General features: G+C 42.5%; 1 protein-coding gene across 5 annotated transcripts in view; it reads right to left on the minus strand.

The window, feature by feature from the left end:
* The window catches only part of dok4 (docking protein 4), a 166989-nt gene that overhangs the window by 19106 nt on the left and 121701 nt on the right, over nt 1–26182 (minus strand). For 4 of the 5 annotated variants that reach the window (XM_079667222.1, XM_079667221.1, XM_079667223.1 and 1 more), the window contains 2 exons: nt 19348–19486; nt 14554–14671 (listed from right to left, as the gene is read on the minus strand). In XM_079667222.1, coding sequence (XP_079523348.1) covers nt 14554–14671; nt 19348–19486 — 257 coding nt within the window. Of the gene's footprint in view, nt 1–14553; nt 14672–17985; nt 19076–19347; nt 19487–26182 lie in introns of those variants that run through there. The other variant, XM_079667220.1, reaches the window with a different exon arrangement.

The following is a 26182-nucleotide window of genomic DNA, read 5'->3' on the forward strand; positions in this document are numbered from 1 at the left end:
TTTCTGTGTGTCGGTGTTTCTGTGTGTCGGTGTTTCTGTGTTTTTGTGTTTCTATGTTTCTGTGTTTTCTTTGTGTCTGTGTTTTTGTGTTTCTGTGTTTCTGTGTCTCGGTGTGTCGGTGTTTCAGTGTTTTTGTGTTTCTGTGTTTCTCTGTGTTTTCTGTGTTTCTGTGTCTCTGTGGTTCTGTGTTTCTGTAGTTCTGTGTCTCTGTGTTTCGGTGTTTCTGTGTGACGGTGTTTCAGTGTTTCTGTGTTTTTTCAGTGTTTCAGTGGTTTCAGTGTTTTCTGTGTTTCTGTGTTTCTGTGTTTCCATGTTTCCGTGTTTCTGTGGGGGTATAATATGCACGTTTCAATACACATGTATCATACATCTTCACTGTTACCCTCCCCTTGTTATAATGAAGACAACAGTGCATGTGAAGGACTGTAATACACATGTATCAGACACGCTCCCCTTGCTATAATGAAGACAACAGTTTTTAAAATGTAAAAAACACTTTAAAGTTTTTTTTTTTTTAAATGTCCTATTTACATTTAAACATTTTCACAGACAAAATCAATAGTTATACTGATTGTAACATCCCCAGGACCGTCTCCAGCTTAGAATTCCCCAGATTACTGGAAATATTCATGTGTATGCTGTTTTTGACACAAAGATGCATTACATCTACAAACAGAGCATACAATGAGAGCACATGATATACTTTTGATGTTTGTTTCATTTCTTCCGTAATGTTACAGAATGTTTCGGAAAATGAAGATTCCAGGACCACTTTAAATGTTTAGTTTACAATCGTTTCCCAATGACCAGGAATAGTACTGCCAGATCGAACGATATCCAAAATGTCTTCTAGTTTACAAACTTCAGCCATTCTGTTTACACGGGGATCACTATTCACTCTGTTTTCAATCGGCCTCATCACCACACTTATTAAAAGGGTATTGACTACATTCTGATCAATATATACCGAGCGTTTTGCATAGTAGTTTCCCATTTGTATTTTACTTTAAAGAAAAAGTCAATGTATCGAAAAAGAAAAAATCCCTGGCTTCAACCAACCGCAGGTTATTAGTCTTCTTCTTCTCCATCCAACTCGGCATGGATCTTTTCAAGTCTCTCCTTGAGGCGTCTACAATTTTTGAGATTGTGCAGAAAAGCCTCCTAAGCGCCTTGGATCCTCCAATCATCCGTGAAAATTTCTTTATCAATAAGAGTCTGGTCGATCTCAGTAATGAAGTCGGTGAGCCAGAGTCTTTTCATTAACGCGTTGTAATTGTTTCTGAAGAAAAAATCGGGCATGTCATTCAGACAATCGTGTTGCCTCTGGCCGGGGTGACTGACTCGGCATCCGTTGCATATTTCTTCTCTGTACCGATGTATCACCCCCTCCACAATATCATCCAACACTGATTTCACTGTGTCCATAAACAGAGACGTCTTGGCCCAAGGAGCAAAATAAGCAGCAGTAGTATTGCAAGATTCGGGTGTGCAGAATGGTGGTGATGATGGTAGTCCATGAGTTTGTTCCTGGCTGCAACTCGCGGGGGGAGACTTGGTTTTTCTCAGATCCATAGCTAGTTTTCAAACTGTCGTCTTAGTGGGGTCCTTAGTTTTAGATGCTTTGCTGAGTGGAGCGAGGGACTTATTGCGTTGAGTGGGGGGAGTCATCAGTAGAATTGAGAGTTTTTTTACCAGTATAATGTCCCTCGCTGTTTGAGTCTTTTTTTTTTTAAGGTTATTTTTCATCTATCATTTTCAACCAAGCAGCAAGCGGTCAAATTTAAGAATAAGTAATAGTTTGTCACGATTTTATGGGGAATAGTCAGAGCGCAATGTCACATCTTAAAGACAGCTTGAACTGGATAAATGGTTAGTCTTCAAACATACCGTACGTTCTGCATGTTAGTATATCTGGCCAATTGGTTTAGACCCTACTGCCCTAGACGCATGCTCTCAATAGGGAAGTCACGCTTTGGGAAGAGGTGTTTCATTTCACAGATCCACCTTGATTCTTGTTGTGCTGGCTGAAGGAAGAGGGACGGGGGAGGAAAATTCAGAGGATGAAGAAGCAGAAAAATAACTTGTTTTGTAAAACGGGCAGCACGTCAGTTTCAAGGAAAAGATGACACCGTGTTTATGCATGACATGCAAAATATCTTGAAGCCCTACAACCACAAAAAAAAAAAAAGGTACAAGTTTATTGTGTTAAAAATAAGGCAAAAAGTCGTAATATTGTATAATTTATTGTTTCATCGAAACATTGAAAGAAATTGTGATTTTCAAGGATGGTACAGTGGTGGTATGACTGTGGCTTTCTGTCAAACACCTGGATAGCTCTCTTGAACAGCTGTTCTATGGGTTTCAGGTGTGTGGCACAAGCAGACGACCAGTTTGTAAAACCGTATTCAATGTGGGATAGACTCATACAGTGGAGGTATGACTTTGCAGCATTGACAGTTAAGAAAAGGTCTAATTTGTTTAAAATGTTGCAAGTTGAATTTAATGGTATTGGATACTTTCTGGATATGTTTCTTAAAAAGTAAAGTGCGAGTCCAATATGACCCTCTCTGTTCAAGATACTTGAACTGGGAGACTAGTTCTATTTCTGCTCCATTTAAAAATACATTGGATCCTTCGATTGTGATTGATCGTTTACTGAACATCGTCGTTTGCATCAACATGCATACTGTTTTTGTTGTACTCATACTGTCAATACGTAGATTGTGTTATATAGCTTTAGATAGAATGCTTTTTCTTCCTCTTTGCATCATTTGCATCCACAATCCTTTGCCAGTAGGTGTTTCCACAGTCCTTGCGGTTTTCCAATTGTTCAACTAATTGGAAGCTATTTGTATTTGCATTTTAGCACATTACTTCCTGCAGTGATTCAGAAAGTATTGCGTTTGGGCTTTTTATTGTGAAAGGGAGAACACTACTCAGAGCCAGACATAATTTCATAGAGAAAGCGAGTCTTATAGGGAGTAGATTTAAATGCTAATGTCGTCTTTATTCTACATCCATTACAAATTTGTGCAATCAACTACTTCATTATGATAAGTTGTCGATAGCCACTTTAAATGCAATCAAATGTATATTTCTAAGTGCTTACAACTTAAAAATTATTTACGTACAAATGACTGTATATTGAATATATTTCTGTACCCAGTGTTGAACAGGACCCAAACCTTTGAGAGATGAAAACGGACAAATCTGCTTTAATCAACTGCCAAGTAGTCAAGTCTGCATTTGTGTCTGTTCATTTGTAAAACGTGGAATTCGGTTTCTTTTTAATGGCCTAGGTGGATTTTGGCTTTTTTCTCTTGCCAAGATACTTTTAGACACACTTTGAGGTATGAAAAACCTTAAAACTAGAAGACTGATGGCTGGCTTACGCTGCAAACTTCATCACCTTTTAACAAGAGAGTAAGTATATAAAACGTTATTGTGTATATTTTACACATCAGCAGAAACAGAGAGAGATGGCAGGAAGGGGGGAGACAGTCTCCCCCCCCCCCTTTACAGACACTGTGTTTTAGAGAGAACTCCCTCCCCCCTCTGTCTAGTGATAAGATGGCAGGAGGGGGCGGGGCCACACACACACACACACACACACACACACACACACACACACACACACACACACACACACACACACACACACACACACACACACACACACACACACACACACACACACACACACACACACACACACACACACACACACACACACACACACACACACACACACACACACACACACACACACACACACACGTCACTTTTTATGCATACTAATGTGATTGAAACATTTTTTATTATACACCATAAGGCGCAACAGTGGGGGCTTTTCACACCTGTGAATACACATCACCCCCCTCCTATCGACGGATCTCACACCTACTTGGGATATCACACCTACTTGAGATCTCACACCTCGATCAAAGGGGAGGCGGGACTTATCTCATTTGCATAATGGGGGAGGTGTGACCTGTCACTTTTTTATGCATACTAATGAGACGAAAGCGGGATGAATATAAGTACTCGCGCAGTTTGGCGGAACCGAACGCCAGAGCACCGGCACTAGGCCGGGCCGGCGCAGAGGCCTCCGACAGTGGGTCGCGTTTGCCATTCGATCAGTGAGAGGAGAGGAGAAAAATGCAACAAAAATGGTTAAAATCCGTTAATATATGGATGAGTGGGGGGGGGCTGGACACAGGCCGTGGGGGGACACCCGAAACTGGGCAGTGTCCCCGGTAGAAACCGGGTGAAATAGCCAAAAAAAATAAATAAAAATAAAACCGGGGAAAATAGGGGGGAAAGTGAAAAAAAGTGTCCGAAAATAGGCACTCGTGAGGCGGGCAGAGTCCCCTGTCAACTCCAGTTACATTCCTTCATGGTGTCATTTGAGCGAAAAATGGCTACGTCAACTTTTACGAGAACCAGGCTGGGGTGGTCAAAAGGGCTTGAACAAGGCCGATCCAAAGTGCACGGTGGGCGGACTCATCACCTCCGTGATGAGTGTCCATTGTGATTTCAAAACTTCCATCAAACGAGTCTTTCGGGGGACGGGGAGAAAACGTGCTCGTCAGAATCGTCACTTCTTGTACTGACAGTGCAGGTGTCCTGAGAGTGCAGCCTACACCGGAACTGTCCTGAGAGTGCAGGCCTGCAGGCAAACCCCTCTCGAAATACCCGGAAATGCCATGCAAATGCTACCCCGACGGTCGGTTGTTATCGTCAATATTAATATAATAATGATTTATTTTTTAATAGTCACACTCGATTACGCCGATGTTCTTGATGCCCCAGCTGGTCGACACCTCTTTTAGCAGAAGCAAAGGCTACATTCATTTATTAAATCGATGTTAATCCATGCGTGTGGATGTGGAATTAACGGACGTGACGTTGTGCGTTTGCGTTGCCAGGCAACAGCTTCGGTTCATGTTGATTTACAAACTCTTCAACTACAACCGTAGTTATATTTAAAAACATGTTAGAAGGCCTCAAAAAATACTTTAATGTGCATTAAAATGTAAATGTGAAGGAATGTGTGGATAACAAAATACATCCGTCATAAACCAAACCGGAAACAGACGCAAGATCCTCAGCTCGATGATTGGATGGTTTAGCCGCAATGCACGCTGGGATTTTGTGTTTATGCAATGTGGAATCCGAAAACATTTAAAAAAAAAAAAAAAAATACTTTATTCCGAGTGTGTTTGCTTTTCTCTTTGAAAGTCATCACATAACGGCATTGTAATACATGGTTCGGCTGCATTAAATATTACATATCTGCCGTAGTTTTCTATTTATAGAGCCCTGATGATAAGACTTCTAGACAAACAGGAAGAACTGCGGCCAAAACTGAAAACGTGAAGTGGATCATAAATATATAAGCAATTAAACAACATCTTAGATTTCTTTTCACACAATATGTCTCCATGCAGTATCAACACTAATTCGGCTGAATTTTATATTTGATCCAATTGGTAGATAGGCTGTATTTACACCATAACGGTGCACAGCTGATAGAAAGGGACACCTGGTGGTTAAAGCACGTTATTGAATTTTATTATTAGATATTAATAGGATCCCTATAAAGTATATTCATTACTCGTTATTCTCTACTAATAGTTAATTAAAGACTGTATATAATGACTATTTTGCACATCCCTTCCAAGATTTCAAGATTTTCTAAGGTTTATTGACATATAATTATACACAACTACAGTGTAGTTATGCAATGAATGAAAAACTTGGGTCGCAGGTTGCTCAACCGTGCATTACAAGACATCTATCAATATGTGTGTATACCTCCACCATTAAACGGTCATATTCTGCACATTTCTTATACTATCTAGGCCTACATATATCTTATAAGAGTATAATACATATTTATAAAACGGACAAGTCAAATCAAGCAATCTGATTGGTTCTTAGCCGTGATATACTGAGCGTATACCACGGGTAGAATTGTAAGTTACTTTTCACAACAAGTCAGTATCCCTCCGCGTCTGAGAAAAACAGTATACCGTTGGGCTGAAAAGCTTTTCATACTGGAACAAGAAAGCAGCGGAGAAGTAACGGGGCAGAAGCCCTCCTTTTTGACGCAGCGGTCCAGACATAGACATCAAACGCCAAAACATATTCAGTGTGCAGTTCCTTTGGCATTAGGGCAGGGATATCTAGATACTTTTGAAGGTTTAACATAATGAATTGTGCTACTTTTAAAGCAAGCAACGATGTTTTCAAATCTGTAATCAAAGAGGTCCGCAAAAACGCTATCGACCAATCAGATTGCTTGATTTGACTTGTCAGTTTTATAAATATATTTAAATTTCTTCCGTTACGAAACAAACTTACAAAGCATAAAATGGAAACATTTAAGATTAACTTCGACCTCCGGGGGGGTCTTACTATAGTATTGAGTGGATTGAGCAGTGCCTATCTCCAGAAAAAAAAGCACCTAAACTACGACATGCAGAGCTACGTGAAGAGCAGGTAGACCAACTGGAAAAGTATCACCATTCAAAAGCTTTCTGATGCGGGTCTTGAAACAAAGCAGAGAAATTATGACCGTTAGTGGCCACAGGTGCGAAAGCTCTCTCCAGAGCTACTGGAAGCCCAATCTCGGGGACCGGAGAAAGTGGAGCAATATTCTCGCCATGCCAAGCAACAGCCTCGAACAACCTCAACCTATACAAGTGACCACGTAAGCCATGCTACTGATGCTGGACAGTTTTTCAGTGGATGCACAATAAACAGCAACATACACATTAATGTAAATAAACAGCCAAATAATGTATCAACGCTCTCTGTCTAATATGTTCGCTTGCTGTTAGTGTTGTTGCATAGCAACCACCTTGCACTATGTTTTGTGCAGAAGGCAACGGAGGGACTATTTTATTTTGAACATCATTATTTACAAATAAAAACTATTTAAATTAGAGTGTGTATTTTTCTTTCATATTGCCACACTTGGTAACTGTTTTATAAAAGCAATAGCTCACTTCAGGCCGTGATATATGCTCATTATATCACAGCTAAGGGCCGTGGTTCGGCCCGACGCGAAGCATATACCACGGCCTGTCGTGAGCTATTGCTTAAGTATAATATCAGTTAAAATAAGTGCTTAAACATAGTTTACATTGCAGGAAAACAATATGTTATACATTAAGTACTTTGTCAGGCTTAATATTTATCTGTAGATACAAATATCACTGTGTGTGCTGTGTGCTCTGCATGTGTGACCATTAAAGAGGGTTTCATCCTTCCATATTCTTCTTCTATTCCCCCAAAGCTACGACGAGACGCCGTTACTAGAGCTATTTATTAAATGGCATTAATTGTATAAGTGTTCACCCCCATCTTGTCTGTTGTTTCCGGTTGTCTCTGTGTTCCCTCCTGCTGATTACGCAATTGTGTTCACCTGGTGCCCTGTGTTTGCTCCTCCCCCCCACCTGTGTCTTGTTAGTCTGTGTGTGTATTTAGGTGCTGTGTCTTGTTAGGCTGGTAGTGTGTGTGAGATATTTGTGGCTGCAGGATGTGTTCATGGATTAAAGCAGGAATGAGGCTGTGAACTTTGTGCAAATTATTTTAATAAATGCCGCCGTCGGGTTATATTTTTGGACGTTCTGCCTCTGCCTCCTTGCTTGGTCGGGCCGCTCAACGACCAGTCTCACAATTGGTGTCAGGAGTGGGATTGGAACAAGTGTGGAGGTAAAATTGACGAGAGGAAAGAAGAGGGATCAAAGAGAGGAACCGCGGCTGGGGGTGGCTATGCCTGGAACTGAGGAGGCCACGGCTGCTGAAGCAGCAATAGACGAGAGACAAGCAGCAGGAGACGAGAGACAAGCGGCAGGAGACGAGAGACAAGCAGGAGGAGACGAGAGACAAGTCGGAGGAACGTGCACTTCGAGTTTGGAGGGAGTGCAGGCCCGGGTGACAGAATTGAAGGAGGAGACGGAGGACAGAGCTGGGTGCTGTCACCGTGATCAGGGGAGGGATATATTGGGTCCATGGCCTCGGGGAGGGATATATTAGGTCCATAGCCTCAAGGGAGGGATCTAGTGTGTCCATAGCCTCAGGAGAGGGATCTATTCTGTCCATAGCCTCAGGGGAGGGATCTATTCTGTCCGTTCTAGAAAGCCAAGACTGTCTATCCCGGGTACTGTGCGCTTTAGGAGAAAAGGGGGGGAATGTAACGACGAGACGCTGTTACTAGAGCTATTTATTAAATGGCATTAATTGTATAAGTATTCACCCCCATCTTGTCTGTTGTTTCTGGTCGTCTCTGTGTTCCCTCCTGCTGATTACCCAATTGTGTTCACCTGGTGTCCTGTGTTTGCTCCCCCCCCCCACCTGTGTCTTGTTACTCTGTGTGTGTATTTAGGTGCTGTGTCTTGTTAGGCTGGTAGTGTGTGTGAGATATTTGTGGCTGCAGGATGTGTTCACGGAGAACAGCAGGATTGAGGCTGTGAACTTTGTGTACATTATTTTAATAAATGCCCACGTCTGGTTATATTTTTGGACGTTCTCCCTCTGCCTCCTTGCTTGGTCGGGCCGCTCAACGACCAGTCTCACATCCCTCCATATTCTTCTTCTATACCCCCAAAGCTGTTTTTTGTTATTCAAAAGAAGAACTTAACCTAAATTATTCTTTAATATTTAAATTAAACCTTATTAGTTTGTCTATTTTGCACATCCTCCTATTAATATCTAATAATACAAATACTACAATTCAATAACGTGCTTACCAGGTGTCCCTTTCTATCAGCTGTGCACCGTTATGGTGTAAATACAGCCTATCTACCAATTGGATCAAATATAAAAGTCAGCCGAATTAGTGTTGATACTGCGAGGAGACGTATTGTGTGAAAAAAATGTAAGATTTAGTTTAATTGCTTATATATTTTTGATCCAGGTCACGTTTTCAGTTTTGGCAACAGTTATTCGTGTTTGTCTAGAAGTCTTCTTAGCAGGGCTCTATAAATAGAGAACTACGGCAGATATGTAATATTTAATGCAGCCGAACCGTGTATTACAATGCCGTTATGTGATGACTTTCAAAGAGAAAAGCAAGCACTCTCTGAATAAAGTATTATTTAAAAAAAATGTTTTCATATTTCACATCACCTAAACACAAAATCCCAGCGTGCATTGCGGCTAAACCATCCAATCATCGAGGATCTTGCCTACGTCTGTTTCCGGTTACGTTTATGAAGGATGTATTTTTGTTATAGACACATTCCTTCACATTTAAATTTAAATGTACATGAAAGTATTTTGTGAGGCCTTCTAACATGTTTTAAAATATAACTACGGTTGTTCTCTGAAGAACCAGCACCTTACCGTGGTAGAGAGGTTTGTTTGCCCTGATGAACCTGGGGGTTCTGTTGTCTGGAACCTTGTGTTCCTGGTAGGGTCTCCCATGGCAAATTGGTCTCAGGCAAGGGGCCAGACTAAGATTGGTTCACAAGACCTCATGAAAGACGATACACGAAGTGAGGATACCCGGCCCGGAGGAAGCCCGGGGTCCCCTTCTGGAGCCAGGCCCAGAAGGAGGACTCGTCGGCGAGCGTCTGGTGGCCGGGCTTGCCACGGAGCCCGGCCGGGCACATCCCGAAAAGGCAACGTGGGCAACACCTCCGCTTCTCCGTCCCGCGGGCCCACCACCTATGGGAAACAGCGATGGGGTCGGGTGCGCTGCTCAAGGGGAGGTAACCCTCGAACCTCCTGGTGGACATCGGTGGTCAGGGAAGCCGTCCGACTGAAAAAGGAGGCCTTCAGGGATTTGTTATCCCGGGGGACTCCCGAGACAGTTGCAAGGTACCGACAGGCCCGAAGGGCAGCAGCCTCAGCCGTGGCCGAGGGAAAGCAGCGGGTGTGGGAGAAGTTCGGAGAAGACATGGAAAAGGACTTTCGGGCGGCAACAAAGTTGTTCTGGAAAACTGTCCGACATCTCAGGAGGGGGAAGCAGGGAACCATCCAAGCTGTGTACAGTAAAGATGGGATATTGTTGACCTCAACTGATGGAGTGTTAGGGCGTTGGAAAGAATACTTTGAGGAAGTCCTGAACCCGACAACTCCGCCCTCTATGTTAGAAGCAGAGCTGGAGTATGACGGGGGATCAACACCAATCTCCCGGGGGGAGGTCACTGAGGTCGTCAAACAACTTCACTGTGGCAAAGCCCCGGGGTTGGATGAGATCCGCCCAGAAATAATGAAGGCTCTGGGTGTTGAGGGACTGTCATGGTTGACACGTTTCATCAACGTTGCGTGGAAGTCGGAAACAGTAACGAAGGAGTGGCAGACTGGGGTGGTGGTTCCCCTTTTTAAAAAAGGGGGATCAGAGGGTGTGTGCCAATTACAGAGGCATCACACTACTCAGCCTCCCCGGGAAAGTTTACTCTAAGGTACTCGAAAGGAGGGTCAGGCCGATTGTCGAACCTTAGATTGAGGAGGAACAATACGGATTCCGTCCTGGTCGTGGAACGACGGATCAGCTTTTTACTCTCGCAAGGATCCTGGAGGGGGCCTGGGAGTACGCTTATCCAGTCTACATGTGTTTTGTAGACTTGGAGAAGGCGTATGACCGGGTTCCCAGGGAGTTACTGTGGGAGGTGCTGCAGGAGTATGGGGTGAGGGGGTCTCTACTCAGGGCCAACCAATCTCTGTACTCCCAAAGCGAGAGCTGTGTCCGGGTCCTCGGCAGTAAGTCAGACCCATTTCAGGTGAGGGTTGGCCTCCGCCAAGGCTGCGCTTTGTCACCAATCCTGTTTGTAATATACATGGATCGGATTTTGAGGCGTAGTCGTGGGGGAGGGGGCCTGCAGTTCGGTGGACTAAGGATTGCACCACTGCTTTTTGCAGATGATGTGGTTCTGATGGCTTCATCGGTCAGCGACCTTCAGCACTCACTGGATCGGTTCGCAACCGAGTGTGAAGCGGCTGGGATGAGGATCAGCACCTCCAAATCTGAGGCCATGGTTCTCAGCAGGAAACCGATGGACTGTCCACTCCAAGTAGGGAATGAGTCCTTACCCCAAGTGAAGGAGTTCAAGTATCTCAGGGTCTTGTTCTTGAGTGAGGGAACAATGGAGCATGAGGGTCGGAGAATCGGAGCAGCGGGAGCAGTACTGCAGTCGCTTTACCGCACCGTTGTGACGAAAAGGGAGCTGAGTCAGAAGGCAAAGCTCTCTGTCTACCGGGCCATTTTCATTCCTACCCTCACCTATGGTCATGAAAGATGGGTCATGACCGAAAGAACGAGATCGCGGGTACAAGCGGCCGAGATGGGTTTTCTCTGCAGGGTGGCTGGTGTCTCCCTTAGGGATAAGGTGAGAAGTTCGGTCATCTGGGAGGGACTCGGAGTTGAACCGCTCCTCCTTCGCGTCGAAAGGAGCCAGTTGAGCTGGTTCGGGCACCTAGTTAGGATGCCACCTGGGCGCCTCCCTAGGGAGGTGTTCCAGGCACGTCCAGCTGGGAAGAGACCAAGGGGTAGACCTAGGACCAGGTGGAGGGATTATATCTCTTCGCTGGCCTGGGAGCGCCTTGGGATCCCCCAGTCAGAGCTGGTTGATGTGGTCAGGGAAAAGAAAGTTTGGGGCTCTCTGCTGGAACTGCTACCCCCACGACCCGACCACGGATAAGCGGGAGAAGATGGATGGATGGATGGATGGACTACGGTTGTTGTTGAAGAGTTTGTAAATTAACATGAACCGAAGCTGTTGCCTGGCAACGCAATCGCATAACGTCACGTCCGTCAATTCCACATCCACACGCATGGATTAACATCGATTTAATACATTAACGTAGCCTTTGTTTCTGCTAAAAGAGGTGTCGACCAGCTGGGGCAACAAGAAAATCAGCGTAATCGAGTGTGACTATTAAAAAATAAATCATTATTATATTCATATTTACAATAACAACCTACCGTTGGGGTAGCATTTGCTTGGCATTTCATGGTATTTCTCCACTGGTTGACATGGGTTAACAATACCGTGTAACTCTCACGTTTGAAGGGACGAAATCGTGACATCTTCACGTCTCCCAGCATGGTAAATCGTCACATGTTCACGTCTTCCCGTGATACCGGGTTGCATTTATCTGCTTTGTTTCAAGACCCTCATCAGAAAGCTTTTGAATGGTGGTACTTTTCAAGTTGGTCTACCTGCTCTTCACGTAGCTCTGCATGTCGTCGTTTAGGTACTTTTTTTTCTGGAGATAGGCACTGCTCAATCCACTCATCCATAATAAGACCACCCCGGAGGTCGAAGTTAAGTAAGGGATAATGTTCAGCGAGACGGTCATTATGGGTAAAAGAACACCCGACAGGCAGATCAAAAATAGTCCGTTGTTACCGTTTGAACTACATAGCAACGGTAGGAACTGCTTCGATAGCATTTTTGCCGACCTTTTTGATTACAGATTTGAAAACATCGTTGCTTGCTTTAAAAGTAGCACAATTCATTATGTAAAACCTTGGAAAGTATCTAGATATCCCTGCCCTAATGTCAAAGGAACTGCACACTGAATATGTTTTGCCGTTGGATGTCTAGGTATGGACCGTTGCGTATAAAGGAGGGTTTCTGCCCCGTTACTTCCCCGTTTTCTTGTCCCAGTTTGAAAAGCCCCAACTGTATGCAGTTAAATCGTCCGGACTTCTTTTTGCAGATGTGAGCGTCCTTTAACAACGGTCAATAAGTCCTTGCTGCACATTAGGCGCGTTCACACCGGAGTACTTTTCCCCGTACTTTTCCCATTTAGTTCATTTAGTACCCCTTATGTCGCGTTCACACCAAAAAGAGTACTTGGTGCCGGAAACTTTTACCCCCATTTTTAGTGCCTGCTAGAGAGGTGGTACTATCCCGGGGGGGGGGGGGGGGGGGCAAACCAGCCACTTCTGGTCCTTTCATCAGACGGGAAGCGAAAGAATGAGCAAGACCCATTGTTGGTATGATAACAACCTGGTACTAAGCACACAGGCATCTTGTTAAAGTTATCTTATCTTAGCTATCTCTTATATTTAGTGGAGGAAAATAATTGTGACATCAGTTATGGGATCACTTGCGCGTCTCTGGGATTTGTAGTCTTTCTAGTTGCGTATTTTTCATAGTCTTATATTTCAACAGTTTTACAACAAACTTTAACTTTTTTTGACATGGAAATTATTTTTTAAGATTGACAAACATCATATGTCTAATTCGTGGCACAATTCAAACGGGATCGAAAGATAACTTTTTTCTCTCCATTGACTTCAATATATAATTTTTCCGAAAAAGGTCCCATGGAACTGCAGTGGATGGGCGTGACTTCGCCACTCTATTCTGGTGTGAACACGATCGGCTCTTAGTTCCATAGGGGTACTAAGTGCTGGGAACTAAGTGCTGGGAACTAAGTGCTGGGAACTAAGTACTTGGTGTGAATGCGGCTATTATCCCTTACATGTTTCCATCTTAAGCTTTGTTAGTTCGTTTGTTTCGTAACGGACGTAATTTAACAGTTGTAACGGTTGTAGCTTTTCTCAGAGGCGGAGGGATACTGACTTGTTGTGAAAAGTAACTCCAATTCTACCCGAGGTATACGCTCATTATATCAAGGTGAAGAACCAATCAGATTGCTTGATTTGACTTGTCCGTTTTATAAACCTGGTTCAAGAGTAACCACCCTTATGGGACGTTCTAATATATAAAGCAAACACGCCAGCAAGGAGACAACACTTCACCTGGCCTCCTATTGGTTGAGGGATTTTGAAATGGTTTTTGCACAGAAAAAATCCAAGCGCAGAGCAGAAATCTTAGAGCAGACATTTGACGAGCGCAGTCAGCACACACAAGCAGCCTGACTGCGAGGAGAAGGTTTTAAACAGGAAAACTGGAAATCTGTGCAAGTAGCAATATATCTGAGTGCAAGCACACAGTTTGAGCAGAAGCAGAGAAAAATGTAAGTGCAAGGACAGGGTTTGACTGAAAGAAATACAAAATCTGAACGTGAAATCAATAAATGATGCTCTCAAATTTAAAGAACACGCTCTTGAATAAAGATAGGGAATAACCTCCATATAAATGTTGATGTAATGACTGTAGTATAACACAATCAGCTTTTAGATTGATCCCTATGAAACCTGACTTCACAGTGCAGTTTTGTCTGAATCTGTGTCATCTTCTCCTGAGAAAATGAAGGCTTGATTACGCCACAAAAACTAGTTCTACTGAAAGTGGCATTAGCTCCAGAAGTTTCTAAAGGTTCCCAGATTACATCATGCTCATTTTAAACATGCGCATTCATTTGCAAAAAGTTTAGTGGTTGTGTTGCTTAAAATCTTATCTTTACTACTTTATACAACTACGTTTTAGTAAGCAACCCCTCTACTCCAGCCTAATGGGGGCAGCGGGTGTGTTGGGACGCATGACATTAGGTAAAGGCACAACAAATAGAAAAGCTGTCATGCTTTTGCACTTACAAGAAGTATGCAAAGTATACAATCAATTGTCTATTTAAGAAAAATAATCAATAAAAAACATTAGTGAAGGCCTGTGTGTGGCGTACCGCTGCAAGGATCCATGCCTGCCTGGTTTCCAGTGATGTGGTGCCAGTAGACGGAGCGGGGCAGGATGGCTGTGGGGGTGCAGGGGTAGGAGCCCGGCTCTGAACCCACAGACAGCAACTGAGAGGCATAAATACACACATTGAAGAAACTGGACTTTCGATTAGTTTTTCTATTCAAGTAGCAGAATATCGAGAAAATATTAGTATGCATTTTGTTGCACTGCGCTACTGAAGAATATTCACAGGAAGCTTCATAATGTGTTTTACCAGCACTGATAAGAAAGCTGGATGGATGGGGCTGAACTCCAGGTGGAACGGCATGAAAATGTCATGACCAACATTAACACGGTCATTAGCAACATAGCATTGTTTTATTATACTGAGAAACGTGTCTTACCTTTGGCTGTGCACTACTGAGGAACTTAGAATGCTCATGAAAAAAATTGTTTAAAACATGTACTCACTATTTGGGATGTAATCCTTCTGACTATAAAACTGCTGTAAACTGTTATGGACCTTCGGAGCTTCTTTTTTTTTGCCACTTGGGGGCAGCAAGCAAACTAACACTTAATAGCATCTCCTATTAAAGAAGAAATGTTATTAGCAAACAGTTGTTTTTTTAATACTTAAGACACAGAGCAACATTAGCATTTATTTAGAGTTATATAGGCAGTGGGTGTGAAGCTGACCATTGAGCGGCCCGACCAAGCAAGGAGGCAGAGGCAGAGAATTCAAATATAACCCGGTGTGGGCATTTATTCATCGCTGTGGTACATTACACAGCCTCAATATTGCTTCCCAGGTGAACACAGTCACCAGCCACAAGGATCTCACCCACACTACCTGTCCACTGACAGGGAAAACAGAGCTTAAATACACACACACACTAATTAACACAACAAGACACAGGAGAAGGGGGAGGAGACAACACAGGGCACCAGGTGCACACAATCAACAGCAACAGACATGGGGAAAGGGAACACTTTTCAAAATAAACACATGTACAATATAGAAAGCCCTAAGCCGTCAGTCCACAGTGACGAAGCCATCTTCGTCACATTTCCTCCTTCCTCTCCCGAAAGAGAACAGTACCTCATTCCTGCGACACTTGTTGATCTTGGCCATTTTGCTCTCCTCCATGTGTCTCCACTCCGCCCGGTGTTTCTGCTTCCCCTTGTGCCGCATGGTTTCCTCAGGGGGGGGCGTGAAGTCGGAAGGAAGCTTCCCTTTCTTCCTCAACTCTTTTTCCTGCTCCTTTGCGATGGCTTCCGTCAGGTTCTCCACGTACGCCGCCTTTTCCGCCTGCAGTGTCTTCATCACCTGCTTCTCCACCTGATTCTGAGCGGCTGACAGGGCCTCTGCATGAGCCCTTATCTCCTCCAGGTGTCGCTGCATGACACGCTCTCGCTCCCGACGGATCCCCTCGGCCATTTTCACCCGCACCTCCTCCGCTAGAAAAGCATCTTCCTCGTCTTTAATTTTCTTCTCCTCTGCAAGTTTCTTCTCCTCCTGCAGGCATATCAGACGAGCCTCCTCCGCTAAGCGCATCTCCTCTTCCTTTCTCAGCTTCTCCTCTTCCTCCCTCTGTAACCGGAGCTGCTCCTCTTTTATCAGGGAAACCTGTTCCTGTATCCGCGAAAACGGCTGCTCCATGTTCCTCAAACGACACTCCTCCCGCTTGAATCTGGCTGTCTCATACTGCAGGAACGACATCATCATCTCCCTCTGTTCCTCCATCGTTTTCAACTCCTCAGTTGGTCAATCCCACTTCTGACACCAATTGTGAAGCTGACCAACCAAGCAAGGAGGCAGAGGCAGAGAATTCGAATATAACCCAGTGTGGGCATTTATTCATCGCTGTGGTACATGACACAGCCTCAATATTGCTGCACAGGTGAACACAGCCACAAGGATCTCACCAACACTACCTGTCCCCTGACAGGGAAAACTGAGCTTAAATACACACACACTAATTAACCCAACAAGACACAGGAGAGGGGGGAGGAGACAACACAGGGCACCAGGTGCACACAATCAACAGCAACAGACATGGGGAAAGGGAACACTTTTCAAAATAAACACATGTACAATATAGAAAGCCCTAAGCCGTCAGTCCACAGTGACGAAGCCATCTTCGTCACAGTGGGGCAAAGTAACTAAGTAGATTTACTCAGTGTTTAGTTATTATGCTCCAAATATCTGGAACAAACTCCCAGAAACCTGCAGGTCCACTGGAACTCTTGCTACTTTTAAATCCAGGCTGAACACTTTTCTTTCTTTGCTTTTAATTGAACTATTCATATCTCACACTGCACTGTAACTTTTATTCATGTCTTTTATACCTGTGTTATGTTTAATTTACTATCTTTGGTTTTAATGACAGTTTTTAAAAATGCCCTTTTATAATGTGTTTCCGCTGCACTATTTCTTAATGCTCTTAATGTCTTTCATTTTTGTAAAGCAGTTTGAATTGCCTTGTGTTGAAAGGTGCCTTGACGTGCCTTACTCAGGGACTTTAATTTATTTAAATTGTTAAGGGACTTGTACTTATCTTAATTTGATGCTACTTTGTTCTTCTACCTCACAACAATTCAGAGGTAAATGGTGTACTTCTACTCCACTACATGTATTTAATACCTTTAGTTACTTCAAAGATGTGGATGAATGATGTGAAATATAATCAAGTGTTAAATCAGACTTTAGTTCCACCTGGAGTAAATTCAAAAGCTACCCTGCAGTATACAAAGTCATTCAAACTAGCTGCACCTTTAACAGCTTTGAGAACACTTTCATGATCAATCATTATAAAACATATCATATCTATTATTCTGAAATGGACCAATCTGCACAATGACTACTTTTACTGTCGCTACTTTCACTATATTTTGATGCTTCTTTTACTTGAGTAACATTTAAATGCAGGACTTTTACTGTAACGGAGTATTCCTACAATGTCAAGAGGTGAACTCAGAGGCATGAACCCAAAATGCACAACTCAGACTCAGAGGGTTGAAAAAATAAAGTACTTCACTGGGTAATTTCACAGTAACAAAACAGAGTACAAAAAAAATCACTCTTTCGAGGAACAACTAAAATACTTCCATATGGAGCTTTGGAACAAAAATAACAAACATGGCACAGACTTGAGGGTACGCTGGTAATTCGAGTCATGAGAAGAGACGAACTGGCACAGGACAGGTGGAGACTAAGACACGAGAGGCTTCTCAATTCTTAAATTTCTCCTCCTCGAGTCCCCTCCTCAACTCCTATCCTCAAGACTTAGTCCCGCCCACAGGAGATGCGAGCGGAGGACTGAGGAGGGGAAGCAGCAGGCAGTTAGAGAAATGAGAACTCCTCTCCTCTGAGCGGTCATTTTAAAGAGACGTCCATTAATGATGACAGGAGGCACAGCAGCACTCTGATGGACAGATGTGTTCATGACCACTTATATATTTACTTTGAATTCATTGAGAGTGCGGTATAATGAGACAATAAAAGGCTACAGATGCGGACACACACACACACAAATATATTTATATAAATATATACATTTTAAAGTATGAGAGCACTCTCATAATAACGTAACACAATCAGAGACTGGATATATCCCCCCCCTCTCTCTGGTCGCTGAAATGGGGAATTGAAATTACGGGCCAGAAGTTGTATTTACAAGTATTAAAAGTAAGCAGAGGACACCAAACCAACTGAGACCCGTCTGTCCGCCTCATCTACGCACTGTACAACACACACACACACACACACACACACACACACACACACACACACACACACACACACACACACACACACACACACACACACACACACACACACACACACACACACACACACACACACACACACACACACACACACACACACACACACACACACACACACACACACACACACACACACACACACACACCTCATAAAGCATAATCAGGCTACAGAAAAATATCAACTCTTTGTTTGTACAGTAGATATCTACTAAACTAAAGCAAATAAAGAGAGTAAGCCTGTTCTACTGAGTGATACATATTTTACACACTGCTCTGCTTTCTGCATGGACCTCACAGCTGTTCTCTCTGGAAACATTGCTACGCGATGAAAGCAGTTTCTAAAATAATATCCAGGGAATGCATGCAGAGCTGTCATTGGCTGAGATAAGTCTGGCTGTGCGTCACGCCTCCACCGTTCCCGGAAATGCATCCGCGGAGGAGCCGTGGAGGACCCATCAGTGTATCCTCGGTTAGAGCTCCTCCAGAGAGCCTCCTCAACGCTCGATCCTCGGTCCTCGTGTGCATTTAGAGAATTGAGAATTCCTTCAACATGGCGCGCTGAAATTCATTTCCGGGTCACTACCGGAGGACCGAGGAGTCGAGGAGTTGAGGAGGGGAAATTTGAGTATTGAGAAGCCTCTAATATATACACATGAGGTAAGGGGCACAGGTGGAAACAATCAGGGCGGGGTAAACAATCACAAACGCAGGAGACACAAAGGGGCGGGGAGCACAGTGACCTGAAACGAGAGGGAGAATGACTTTTCAAAAATACAAACAGGGACGCACAAGACAAAGGGACACGACAAAGCTAATTTAAAGAATATAACTTAACAATAATCTTTCGAGACATGACACTCTGGTACTTCTACTGTACTTTGAATTAAGTACAGGATACACAGCTAGTGTGTGTGTGTGTGTGTGTGTGTGTGTGTGTGTGTGTGTGTGTGTGTGTGTGTGTGTGTGTGTGTGTGTGTGTGTGAGAGTGTGTGTGAGAGTGTGTGTGTCTCACCCTGCTGTTTTTCTCTATTTCCAGCAGGACCTTCTTGTGCTGCTCAGCTATAGCCAGTGTAGAGGAGTGGACCCTCTGGTAGATATGCTCCCCCTCTCTGGTCTGGAAGGTGTAGAGGCCTTCCCCGCTGTCACACATCCTGCACATGACAGCAACTCAGTTTGTTTGCAAAAGTCAGTAAATATATATAATAACAATAAATGTTAGCTTAATAAAAAGTAAAATGCATGTAAAGCAGCTACATTTAAGAGACACATTATTTGGGAGTGAAGCAATAACACATACACAGACAGAGGGCTCTACTGCTGCTCTGGTTTGTTTTAGACAGTGGGTTCCCAAAATATATTTATCAAAATATTTTATCAACATTTTTTTTTTATTTTCGCACCTATACCAGTCATATTATTTCATCCAAAGCATACAAAATCAATCAAAATTGGTTAGCATAAGGTCTCAGCCTCTCGTGCGCAGAGAAAGTTACCGGTGCGCCAATAGGAAGTGGAGCACACAGGAGACAACCGTTTAATCGCAGACTGTTATGTTTATGTGGGGAAATGGCAGTGCACACATTATTTGAGATATATTTCGAACTCGGACTTCATTTTAAGGACATTGCGGCCAGGGGTGTACAGATGGAGCGATTCATTTCGGACAGTTTGAAACGCGAGGGCCGTGATTGGTACGTGATCTGCCCTCGCTCAAGGGAAAGCCTCCAGCTTGACTTGAGACCGCCCCCGTGATAGATAAATGTATTTATAATGAAGCCAGCTGCAATGGATCATTGATCCACCAGGAGGTGCAGTGGGGTTCCACACTGGAGCTCATGTGAAATAAAGTGAGATACAGTATGCTGGATGTACAGCGGAACTTTGTTAAGATCCATATGTCACGGATATCATACTCTGTGCTAAATAAGAGACATGTAATCATTTACAAAACATCAACATGTTGTTATTTAACAAAATAATTTTGTTATTCGAAAAAAACGAACAGGAGGAAATGCAGCCCGGCTCTCGATTTTTAATCCTAATTTAATCATCATCTTCACCACGATCATTTATGTTTATGTTCGCCGAATTGACATGAAATTACTGACACATATGAATATACTGTATTCAACTTCATTAAAACGTTATTAACGTGCCTAAACTCAGTAATTCACCAAAAATTTGTATATTTTAATGGAGTTTCGTCGGTCGATCAGGATCCCAAAGTGTAGCGGAGGGATCCTCATCTGGATGAAGGGTGTTATTATCCCCATAAAGAACAAGTCGCTGCAAATTATCCCGCTTATTACATGGCCACATTCTCAACAAAGTAACGACATGACTCCCAATATTAATTGAAATGCTTTTATGGATTTAGAAAATGTTTCTATTGATTTAAAAAATAGTTGTATGTATTGATTTAAATTCACATGCATCCGCTAAGAAAAATAGTCCGTTGTTACACTTTTTTAAACAGTCTGAATGAAACGGCAGCTCTCAGCTGTGTATTTACACAACTAATGGCCCATCAACCACAGCTCTCTCCCCCCCTCCCCCCCGATCTTTCTTCTCCAGCAGCTAAATTAACAGTAGGTTACTCTGAGTGACCATAGACTGTATGTGACAAGCTTACAGTTAGTGACGTAACAACACCATAAAAGCTGGTGGGTTGAAAGCAATACGGGAGGTAAAAATAACTAGAATAATTGTGATTTATTTATTGTGGCTTTTATGTTTTTAGGTATAAAATGTTATGTAATTCAGGGTTATAGTTCACCCTTCTCTAAAAGCCTTCAACAATGACAATATTCATTGTAATTTAATAAATCCTTCCAACACACATTGTAAAAAATAGCCTACTGTAAGTTAAGAAATCATTTCAATATGTACATCTTCTGATGTAACAACAATAACATTATAAATAGTAACATAGCTGAACATGGTATTGCACATTTAGCTTTGAGTGTTACTGACCTGAGATGTTTTTATTACATGAATTAAGGTGACTGTGGCTTTTTAACATACAGGGATGCAAACTCATCAGGTATGAAAAAGGTGACAAGGATCCGAGCCCCCGGCTCCCCCACCCCCCACCCCACGGAATGACAGAGGATTTTAGCAGTCAGAACTAAAGCAGCAGTGTTAATAATAACAGAAACGCCAAAGAGTCACATAATAGAAATATATAAAAGCATTTATTTCAAATTGTGTAGCAGTCAGTTTATAATTTTGGCAGCACTGTTGAGCATTTTGAAAATGTATTTTCAGGCCTCTGTGCAAGGCTTAGTCTTTCTATCTTTATAGCCACATGGTGTAAAGTAACTAAGTTCATAAACTCAACAAGTACTATACTTGGGCACAATTTTGAGATACTTGTACTTTATTTAAGTATTTCAATGTTTTGCTACTTTGTTCTTCTACTCCACTACAGTTCAGAGGTACATGGTGTACTTTGACTCCACTACATGTATTTAATACCTTTAGTTACTTCACAGATCTGGATTAATTAAGTGAAATATAATCAAGTGTTAAATCAGACTTTAGTTCCACCTGGAGTAAATCCACAAGCTACCCTGCAGTATACAAAGTCATTCAAACTAGCTGCACCTTTACCAGCTTTGAGAACACTTTCATGATCAACCATTATAAAACATATCATATATATTATTCTGAAATGGACCAATCTGCACAATGACTACTTTTACTGTCGCTACTTTCACTATATTTTGATGATAATACTTTTCTACTTTTACTTGAGGAACATTTTGAATGCAGGACTTTTACTGTAACAGAGTATTCCTACACTCTGGGACTATTACTTTTACTCAAGTACAAGATCTGAGTACTTCTACTTTTACTCAAGTACAATATATATACTTATACCACCTCTGTTTATAGCCTATGAAAAAAACTATTAGAAATAGAAGGCTAAAGCTAACGTTAGCAGATAGTGACAATGTATGCTAGCTAGCTAGCTCAACGATTCCTTAAATAATATTGCCACAGAAAAACTTTTCAGTTCACATCACGCTCTGCCGCTCCGACAGGGAGCTCTGCTCTGAACACCTGAACAGCCCGTTCTAACAACTGTTCACCAGCGGTCCAGTCTGTGCCACAGTGACTCCGGACGCACAGTTAATATTAACGAACGCACCCGTAGGTAATGTAGCTGCTGAAGCTAGACCATCATCTCGGAGCAGCAGAGCCTTATTATACATCCATGAGCAGAGCCGACAGGCAGGAAGACTCGAGCACACAGCTCGTACTTCATTATAATATATAATAAAACAACACCATGCGTGTCATGATGGCACATAACAGCTCACGGCCGCAGATTACTCAGGGTCCCAGCCCCCCCCATACCCCAAAAATATTTGTATTGCAGATCTACATGAATCACGCAAACGACTTATTTTGGATTCAAAACGGCGAATTTCGCCGAAAGGTGACAAGTTTGCATCACTGAACATAGACAGAGCACAACTGAAACATAACATCTGAAACGATGTAACAACATAATACACTTGTGGGGATGCTTGGGATGTGAGGAGTGAGGGACACGGCTTAGAACGGGCGTGTCGCCTGGCAGGACAGGAGAGTGTGTGCACCAGTCTGCCTTGATCTATGAATTCATGTCCGTGTTTTATAGAAGGAAATTCCTTCACTTCATGAAAGTCTTTTAACCACACACACCTCTACACACACATGACGGGTGTTATTTTCCCCATAAGGAACAAGTCGCTGCAAATTATCCCGCTTATTACACGGCCACATTCTCAACAAAGTAACGACATGACTCCCAATATTAATTGAAATGCTTTTATGGATTTAGAAAATGTTTTTATTGATTTAAAAAATAGTTGTATGTATTGATTTAAAAAATAGTTGTATGTATTGATTTAAATTGACATGCATCCGCTAAGAAAAATAGTCCGTTGTTACAGTTTTTTAAACAGTCTGAATGAAACGGCAGCTCTCAGCTGTGTATTTACACAACTAATGGCCCATCAACCACAGCTCTCTCCCCCCCTCCCCCCTTGATCTTTCTTCTCCAGCAGCTAAATTAACGGTAGGTTACTCTGAGTGACAAGCTTACAGTTAGACACAACACTGTCATTGCAAGTGACCCTCAGTTAGTTGACTTTTATGTTCAACTGCTAAATTCGTTACTGATAAAAAAGGGCTTCTACTGTACCTAATTACCTTAACACTAGAACCGCCAGAGGTTTTTGTATAGGCCTACCTAAACCCGTCAAATCCCGCTATTAGAATGCAATTTTTAACAACATAGGGCTACATAACACACTTTCAGGAAAAGTCAGGGACTGGGAGACTTTAATATTTTATTGAAAAAAAGTTACATTGCACACACACAACACACATCACACAAATTGACCCGATTGGCGGTTCTAGTATTAAATAAACTCACTAATTAATGAAACCAGTTCAATACGCATTATTCTTATTCTTATCATTCTTTATGAGCGCAGAAATAGTCTTAAAATCAGATCTGTTTTTTAAATGAAATCTGACGGCAGGCAGTTAGCTCTGATCACCTATGACAAATGCGCCGCACCTAATCGCTGGCCATTCAGCCACAGACACTGTTCGAAATGGGGGGGAGCTAGGAGGAGCTTGGCTCCCCCGAAGAGGGAGGGAGCTCCCCTGAAGGCTGACTTTGAGATAAATAGGGGGAGCCCAAAACAATCGTGCATATTTGTGTCACACAGATTAGAAATGTTGAGTTTCTGTAAATAACAGTTCTTGAAATAAATAATAGTTATTGTTCATTACAGTTTCTGAATATTTGTTTTATATTTGTGAATATGTCTGGGTGTTGCCATCTGTATGTGGCGGCGCTGCATTCTTACTTACGTTGCTATGATTATGGCGGTGATGCCGGCGCGGTATTTGAAATGTTCATATTGATATTTTTTTAACTCTGGCTGTGTAATAAAAAAATATGGCAAAACGAAAACAGCCAAGCGTCACAGCTTTTGGATTCACAAGCAAAGAAGCGAAGGAGTCTAAAAATTACAACGTGAACGGAAAACAACTTTTAGTTGGCCGGCTGTAAGCGGCGTTAAGGTCGAGTTTGACAGCTCCACACTGAGGGAGAGGCCTGCCGATGCGGAGCCTGAAGAGGCTTCAACAACGGCCACATCCGCCGGCATAGTGACACCGTCTGTATTAGTAGAAGAGTGTTTTTATAGCAATTGATCGCATCTGCGCTGCTGCGCCAGTCAACAGAGCGTGCGTGTGACATATTTAGTAGCAGGATCTGCTCTGAAAAATAGGGCTCCCCGAAAGCAAATGGGTAATTCGAAAACTGACAGAGCTCCCTCTATACAAATCAAACTGTAGACGGTGTGAAAGCACCTATTATTTTAAATAATGGTCGGAATGTGACCTGTGAGCCTTCTGAATTACCGTGGGACAGCACATTCTAAACTAAAATGTTCAATCAATAAAGTAACATCTTATCTTATCTTAATAATATCTTCATATTAATAATAATAATAAATCATACAGTATGTGTCCGAAAGGGAGCAGGAGGAAGCAAACACAAAAATATACAAAAAATATACTGCATATTAAAGCAAACGATTGTAAAGGTTAAAGTATGAGCATAACAAATAAAGAAGTGTAATGTAAACATTTACATTATAATTATGATTATTTAATATATAAAGACTATATATTATTGAATTACAAGATTAGATATACTTTAGTTGATCTAAAATATTGATGTGTTAAAATGCTCTTCAAAACACAACTGAAAGTCCATGAAACTTGTCTTTCTGTATTTGTGAATGAAGCGCCATCTCCTGGTTAAAACCTGAAATTGAAAATCTGGCAACGCCCTCTTGGAAAATAGTGGGAGGGCTTAACATTCCTCTATACTGGTCTTTGGCTGGTGGTAGGCAGGAAGCTGTAAGCTGGAGTCCGAAATTCAGTGCTCCATCTGTAGAGCTATTTGTTTATTTGTAAAACCTCCTTCAATCTTCAGGCAGTCTCTGAGAAGTGCAGCACCAGCGCGTACACACCGCCTTCACTGTGTTCCCCACTGCAGGCTGCTACGTTTCAACCACACACACCTCTACACACACACACATCGAACGGCCCGATTATTCCCCCTATTACTCGTTGTATGAAGGAAATGTCCGGTCACAAAGGCGCATGATGTGTGTGTGTGTGCTCTGCTCAGCTCCGCTGTGTGTGTGTATGTTCGGTGTGTTTGCGTGTGTCCAACAACGGCATTTGTTTTCAAATTACCATGAACAGTAATTTAAACACATCTGGCCAACTCCATAGGTATGTGGGTGTTCCCAAAATAAATTAGTTTAATCTTAATCTCGATGTAGTGCTAAATGCTGTCGGAGTGCACCGGAACGAACGCCCTGGTATGACGTTATTATGGCTGGCAAACAAGCCCAGGGGTCTCACTGACATTTCAGTTGTATCAATATGTGTACAGTGGTCCTAATTTGTTTGAATTGTATCCTGGTTTTAAACTTTGTTAATATGTTTTGGATGCATATTGTTCTATTATTTGTTCAGGCTGATACATACAATTAGCCACTGTTGCCACCTATATTAGGCTATATTATATTATATATTATATTAATATTTGTAAAGCTGTCCCCATTTTTTGTTTGAATTGTATCCCGGATTTAAACGTTGTTAATATGTTTTGGATGCATATTGGTATTTCTTCAGGCTGTTAAACACAATTAGCCTATGTTGCCACCTGCTGGTGAGTAAATATTAAAATCAGATAAAATTGACAACCAGTCCGCAAATGTTTTTGAATGTATCTGCCAGTCCTTGGCACAATAAAGGTTGGG

Source organism: Notothenia rossii, assembly GCF_949606895.1.
Source record: "Notothenia rossii genome assembly, chromosome: 2".
In the NCBI taxonomy this organism is placed as follows: Eukaryota; Metazoa; Chordata; class Actinopteri; order Perciformes; family Nototheniidae; genus Notothenia; species Notothenia rossii.